The sequence below is a fragment of the Falco rusticolus genome, chromosome 10 (assembly GCF_015220075.1).
Source record: "Falco rusticolus isolate bFalRus1 chromosome 10, bFalRus1.pri, whole genome shotgun sequence".
Taxonomy (NCBI): domain Eukaryota; kingdom Metazoa; phylum Chordata; class Aves; order Falconiformes; family Falconidae; genus Falco; species Falco rusticolus.
In genome coordinates this window covers 18,578,900-18,585,095 of record NC_051196.1, presented here as the reverse complement: position 1 = coordinate 18,585,095, position 6,196 = coordinate 18,578,900, and the positions used below count along the sequence as shown (strand labels likewise).

General features: G+C 44.1%; 2 protein-coding genes across 2 annotated transcripts; both read left to right on the top strand.

Moving 5' to 3' along the window:
• The first annotated feature begins 531 nt into the window (after positions 1-531).
• Positions 532-1,473, top strand: LOC119154687 (olfactory receptor 4S2-like). Its single transcript, XM_037402562.1, has one exon. It carries the CDS (start codon positions 544-546, stop codon positions 1,471-1,473), a length of 930 nt encoding a protein of 309 aa, XP_037258459.1. The 5' UTR covers positions 532-543.
• A 3,363-nt stretch (positions 1,474-4,836) lies between these two features.
• LOC119154692 (olfactory receptor 4D5-like) lies at positions 4,837-5,784 on the top strand. Its single transcript, XM_037402567.1, has one exon. The coding sequence runs from the start codon at positions 4,858-4,860 to the stop codon at positions 5,782-5,784; it is 927 nt and encodes a 308-aa protein (XP_037258464.1). The 5' UTR covers positions 4,837-4,857.
• Positions 5,785-6,196: the final 412 nt, after the last annotated feature.

Sequence of the window (6,196 nt, the reverse complement as noted above, 5' to 3'; positions counted from 1 at the left end):
GACAGATCTTTCTGTGGCTGAACTTCATCACATCTATCACAGTCAGAGAGATAATAAGGAGTAGTTCTGTTGCAATCCTTTAAAGGATTGAAAAGGAAAGTACAATCACTGCTTGCGCCAGGACTTTCCTCAGGCCATGATCACAATGTTGAGACTTGAATTATAGCCACACTGTCTCTTTTGGTCAATGTTTATTTCCAGAACAACATTACAGGGTAAAAGTGGCTCTTGAGGGAACCTGGTGATTAGGCTTTTTTAAAAGAGGCAAAGGTGAGGACTAGGGTTCTTGAGGGTACTATTTCTACTACCCTCCTCAAGTAAATAATCTGAAAAAGTTATTAAATTCTGGTTTGGATATCACTTGTTAGTCCTTGAGGGAAACATTGCCTTTAAAAGGAAACTGTCCCCAAAATACAGAAAAGGAAATATGATTAATATTTAACATACCAGTGGTTACTATGTTTGTGTACTGATAATGTCCCAAGTCTAATGACATAGCTGGTGTCTCTTTTCTGTGCTTCAGATCCTGTCTATGTGGTGTCTATGGAGAACAAACCCAATGTGACAGAGTTCATCCTCTATGGACTGACACGAGACAAGACATTAGCAAAAGTGTGCTTGTCATTATTCTTAGTCTTCTATGGCACTATCATTCTTGGAAACCTGCTTATCATCATTACTATAAAGACAAGTGAACAGCTGAGTTCTCCCATGTACTTCTTCCTCGGTTTCTTGTCTTTTGTAGATATCAGTTACTCTACTGTCACAGCTCCCAAACTAATTTATGACCTTCTTGTTGAGCAGAAGACAATCTCTTTTGTGGGCTGCATAGCTCAAGTGTTTGCAGGCCATTTCTTTGGGTGCACTGAGATCTTCCTTCTCACAGTGATGGCCTATGACCGTTGCATTGCTATATGCAAGCCGCTTCATTACACAAATATTGTGAACAAACATGCCTGTGGCTGGCTGGTGGCAGCTTCTTGGGTGGGAGCCCTTGTACACTCAGTGGTGCAGACCCTGCTGGTCATTCAGCTGCCATTTTGTGGGCCCAATGAGATTGACCACTATTTCTGTGATGTTCACCCTTTGATGAAGCTGACCTGCACTGACACCTACATCATTGCTGTCAGCGTGGCTGCCAATAGTGGTGTGATTTCCGTGAGCTGTTTTGTTGTTCTTGTTGTGTCCTATGCTGTTATCTTGGTTTCTCTGAGGACACGCTCTTCTGAAGGGCGTCTCAAAGCACTCTATACATGTACTTCCCACATCACCGTTGTAGTTCTGTTCCTTGGTCCGTGCATCTTCATCTATATGCGCCCTTCCACCACCTTCTCAGCAGACAAGATAGTCTCGGTCTTCTACACCATCATCACGCCTATGCTCAATCCCTTGATCTACACTCTCCGAAACGAAGAGGTGAAAAATGCTATGAAAAAGTTGTGGAGCAGAAAAGTGAAGAGGAGTGAGAGATGAAACCACATAGCGTATGTGTGTAAGATGGTGTGAGCTTAAGATGGTGTGAACTTAAGATGGTGTGAGCCTAAGACACCATGGGGAGGGAGAGAGAAGTGTTCAGAAGAGACTTTCCAGTGATGTTGCTCTGCTTTTGCACAGCTGTTCAGAATAGGGCTGACACAAAATTCAAGGTTTTATGTAACTGCTTTTTTGGGACCTGTCACTCAAAAGGATGTGACGTTCTTGTCAGCTACGAAACCTGAGCACTGGGGAAGTCTTGTGGCATTTGCTTTCAGGCACCTCGTAGCTGTATCTTGGGTCTTTGTCCAGGCTTCTCCTGGCATTAGGAGAAGCAGCCAAGTATTTTGAGAGGTTTTTCTTTCTTACTAGCAACTAAAACCTTTGGACTGGACAGTAGCATCTCCTTACATTTCTGCACAAAGGTGGTACTAATCTTCCAAGAGTAAACAAACCTTTCAGTCCAGCACAGTATTGGCAGCTTTTATCTAACATATTTTGATGTGTTAACAGGAGGTCTCTAGAACTAAGCAAGCCGTTAAGGAAAGCCAGAAGCCTTTGCTCAAATGGGATTAATTTCATGGCAAACTAGGACCGTGAGAGAAGTAGGAGGTTGTATTAGGTCTCCAAATGACAGGGAGAGATGGCAAGTTGTACTGAAACACCAATAAATAAACACCAATATTTAAATATTAAAAAGAGTTTCCCTGTACTATAAACCTAAAATTCTGGCTATTCTTGCTTGGATCAATTTCATTTAAAGGAGCCCTGTTGTCTAACACCTTTCTGAGACCTTGAGTTTATTTCATAGGTGACCTTTATAACCTACCAGGGCAGCAATCTGAGCACTGTTAAAGACCATAGACGCTGACTGATCCCCACTCCAGTGGAATTATCAAGACAGTTTTCATAGCTTTAGTTAGATATTAGATGAAATTTAATGTTTTGTCCAGTACTCTGGAGCCATTACACTGGTATTACCTAAAGGATATGTATCTCAGTGGAAATATGAGCATTAAATACCTGATCATGCTGAAACACAACCAAGTTCCTAGCCGAACACCGAGAGCATTCCTCAATTTCCTAACAAGAATGTTACTGTTTGGTTGACATTTTCCTCAGCCATTTCCAGTACAGAAATGTAGAAATGCCCGTAGAATCTGATGAGTCTGGGCACTGCTCTTCTACTGGTTGCCTGTGGTCAAGGCATGAATTTTCTAAATTTTCTAAAAGATTCTATTGGCACTAATATTTTGAGAGGGAAAGCAGAGGAACAGAATGTCCTTCAAATAGTTGACAACTCACTCATTTGCCTCAAGGGTGACACATGGAGATTGAATACAGCAATAAGCCCTCATTACTTTATGATGGTAGTAAAATTAGAAGTAAACCAAGACTACTCGGACAGAGTTTTTATAATTTCTCCATATTTCCAGACAGAGTAGGAAGAGAAAAAGGTAACAATGACTGAAAGAAGAGGAAGAGTTTATCTTTCCTGCTGTTAGGGTGTAAAGACAGGCATATAGTCACCAAGATTTCCTTTCTAGTTTTCCAGGTTCTTCCTAACTGGAAGAGGCTACTCATTTCACCTCCTGAAGATGTAGCAGAAATGGCCATAAAATTCAGTAATCACATTTCTTCTTTTACTAGATTGCATGCTTTCAGAAACTAGTTTCCAGTCTTTAAAGTTCATGCCATGTGTTTGGTTTACCTTGGCTAACTGCTGGACAACCCCCCAGTCCCTCTCTCACTCACCCTCATCAAGAGGACAGGGGGAGAAAATGAGATAAAATAGTTAAAGCTTGTGGGTTGAGACAAAGACAGGGGGATCTCTTATGAATGAACATCACGGGCAGACCAGTCAGTTCAAGCTGATTTGAACTCGAGCCACAGTTCTCACTGGCATACCACTGGTATCTTTGGACTGTGCAGACCTTCCTTTGTTATAAGGAATGAACACTCGTATTATTTTATCTTTAGATCTCATCCCGATGAGGCATTGATCCAGTCTATCCCTGAGTGACTGCAGTCTCCCACCAATGCTACCTGTCCTAACTCTGCAGCATCTCTCATCTCAAGCAACATTTCCTGATGCCTGACACTGTCTCAATGGTAGTACAACCCTACATGTATGTTTTTATTGCCAGAGACTTGTTTTTTCATACAAAAGGCTTCTGAGTGCTTAGAAGCATGTGACGCCTTATTCTCTCCTTATCAGCCTTCAGGACTCCACACACAGAAGGTCACTGAGCAAATTGATGTGCTGTTGCACACCAAGGGACCCAACCACCAAAACTGTTTAATAAGGCCCTTGGGTAGCTGCTTGGAGTTTGGTAATGACACAGTTCTCACAGGTCCAGCTCCACTGGCAGAAAACTGTCTTTTGCCCATGTTTACTTCCAGTATGTTACCGGAGCATTTATATATTGTGCTGGGATGGGATGACTTTAGGGAGAAGGCAGATGTGGGAAACACAGAGGTCAGTTCAGAAAGCCTTGGAGGTGTTGCCTTGTTGGATCTTTCTGTCCATATGATAGATAGAAAATGAGACATCGATATCATCACAGTAACATTTGCTTGCAACCTGTGAGAAAAAGAAAAATCACTTGAAAAGCTCCTGAAACAAATTTCTGTGCAACAAGAAACTTAAACAAGGGCCAGAATGTGGGAATTATAAGCAGGAGGAAGAAGAGTGGAACAATGCCCTGACCTGTCAGATGAATAACTTGAAACAGATTTGGAGTGAATGATTTAGAATGTTTTCAGACAACAAATGCCATGGAGTTCATTTCATGTTGATTGCATTGGATTCATCTAGCATGGAGCGGGTATCTGGTCTCCATCTATACTCAAGGACTGCAGTACTATTTTCTATGGGATATGTCATCTCACTATAGTGTAATGATCTAAACAAGGTAAACCAAGTCATGCCTTTAAGGTGTTTATTCCTCTTCATTGACTGTACAGGGAGCCAGAGCTGTTGTGCTCACACTGCGATGCCTGTTCTGCAGGTCTCTGTCTAGTGCAATGTCAGGATTCACCTGATTCACCAGTTCACCCTCTCTGGAAGACTACTGAGCCCTTGAGAGAGGCAGCGAGGGAAAAGCGGAATCATTTCTAAACTGGTGCTGTGACTTGCAGACATATATTCCAAATTGTGCAAAGGGAATGGGAAGGCAGGAGAAGAGAGGTGGACCGTGCTCCTTGCAAACACTGCTCACCACAATTTATAATGTGACACTGCTTTCCCTAGCAGGCAGAAGAGCAGTAAATGCACCATGCTCTATCATCCATGAACCTTGGAGCTGTAGTGCATCCCCTTCTCTCCCTGGTCAGCCCATGACTTCGCCCCACACGTATGCTATGGGAGCCTGAGCTGAAGCGATGGCACCAGGAAACTTCTCCCATGTGACTGAATTCATCCTTCTGGGACTTTCTGATACAAGGGAGTTGCAAGTCCTCTTCTTCATCTTCTTCTTCCTGGCCTACATCATGGTTCTGCTGGGGAACCTTCTCGTCTTTGTGACAGTCAGGACTGACCCCAAGCTGTCCTCACCCATGTACTTTCTCCTCTGCAATTTATCCTTCATAGATATCTGCTACATTTCTGTCACCTCTCCCAGGTTGATGGTGGACCTGCTCTCCCAGAAGAAGGCCATTGCATTTGCAGACTGTATAGCTCAGCTGTTTTTTCTGCACTTTCTTGGGGCATCAGAGATGTTTCTCCTGACTGTGATGGCATATGATCGCTACGCTGCCATCTGCAAGCCCCTGCACTACACAGCCATCATGAGCCGGCCAGTGTGCTGGACCCTGGTGTCTGCCTGCTGGGCTGGGGGCTTCCTCCACTCCATTGTCCAGACGCTGCTCACAATCCAGCTCCCCTTCTGTGGCCCTAACACAATCGACAGCTACTTCTGTGACGTGCCTCTTGTCGTTCGGCTTGCCTGCACAGACATCTATATCACTGAGTGGCTCATGGCTTCCAACAGCGGCTTAATATCCCTGCTTTGCTTCCTGGTGCTGGTCATATCGTACACATTTATCCTTGTCAGAATCAGGGTCCACTTCACAGGGGGGCACTGGAAAGCACTCTCCACCTGTGCCTCGCATGTGATGGTTGTCACCCTCTTCTTTGTACCCTGCATTTTCATCTACCTCCGTCCCTTTTCTACCTTGCCCTTGGACAAGCACATCTGTGTGATCTACACTGTCTTCTCCCCGGTGATGAACCCCCTCATCTACACCCTGAGGAATAAGGAAATGAAGGCATCCATGTGGAAATTGTGGAAGCGCTGCAGAGGCTCCTGAGACAAGCTGGTTTTGCAGCAAACCTGGAGTTACCTTCCTACAGACTAATGGCAGACTGGGGCGTGGGAACAGGGCTGGAATCCAACACGTAGGGCAGTATCTGAAATCCAAAGGGTGTTTTAATTCCAGTTAAGGGATTTACCTAGCCTTGGTTTCTTCAGACCTGTAGATTTCAGTGGCACTGTTCCCTGTTTCATGGGCTGTAAGTCCCCCCAGTCCACCTATGGATTTTTCATTGCTGCAGGACAGATGAGACATTTGTAAGGTTTTTACTGATCACATCGCTTTGCAATTATAAATGCAGTTGCTGATGACAATTAGAATGTCCTTCTCTGCGCCCTCAAAGTGAAGTCAGGAGGACCAAACTCTTGAGTACAGAGTGGCAGCGTTATGCTTTGAGGTTTGTGATGCA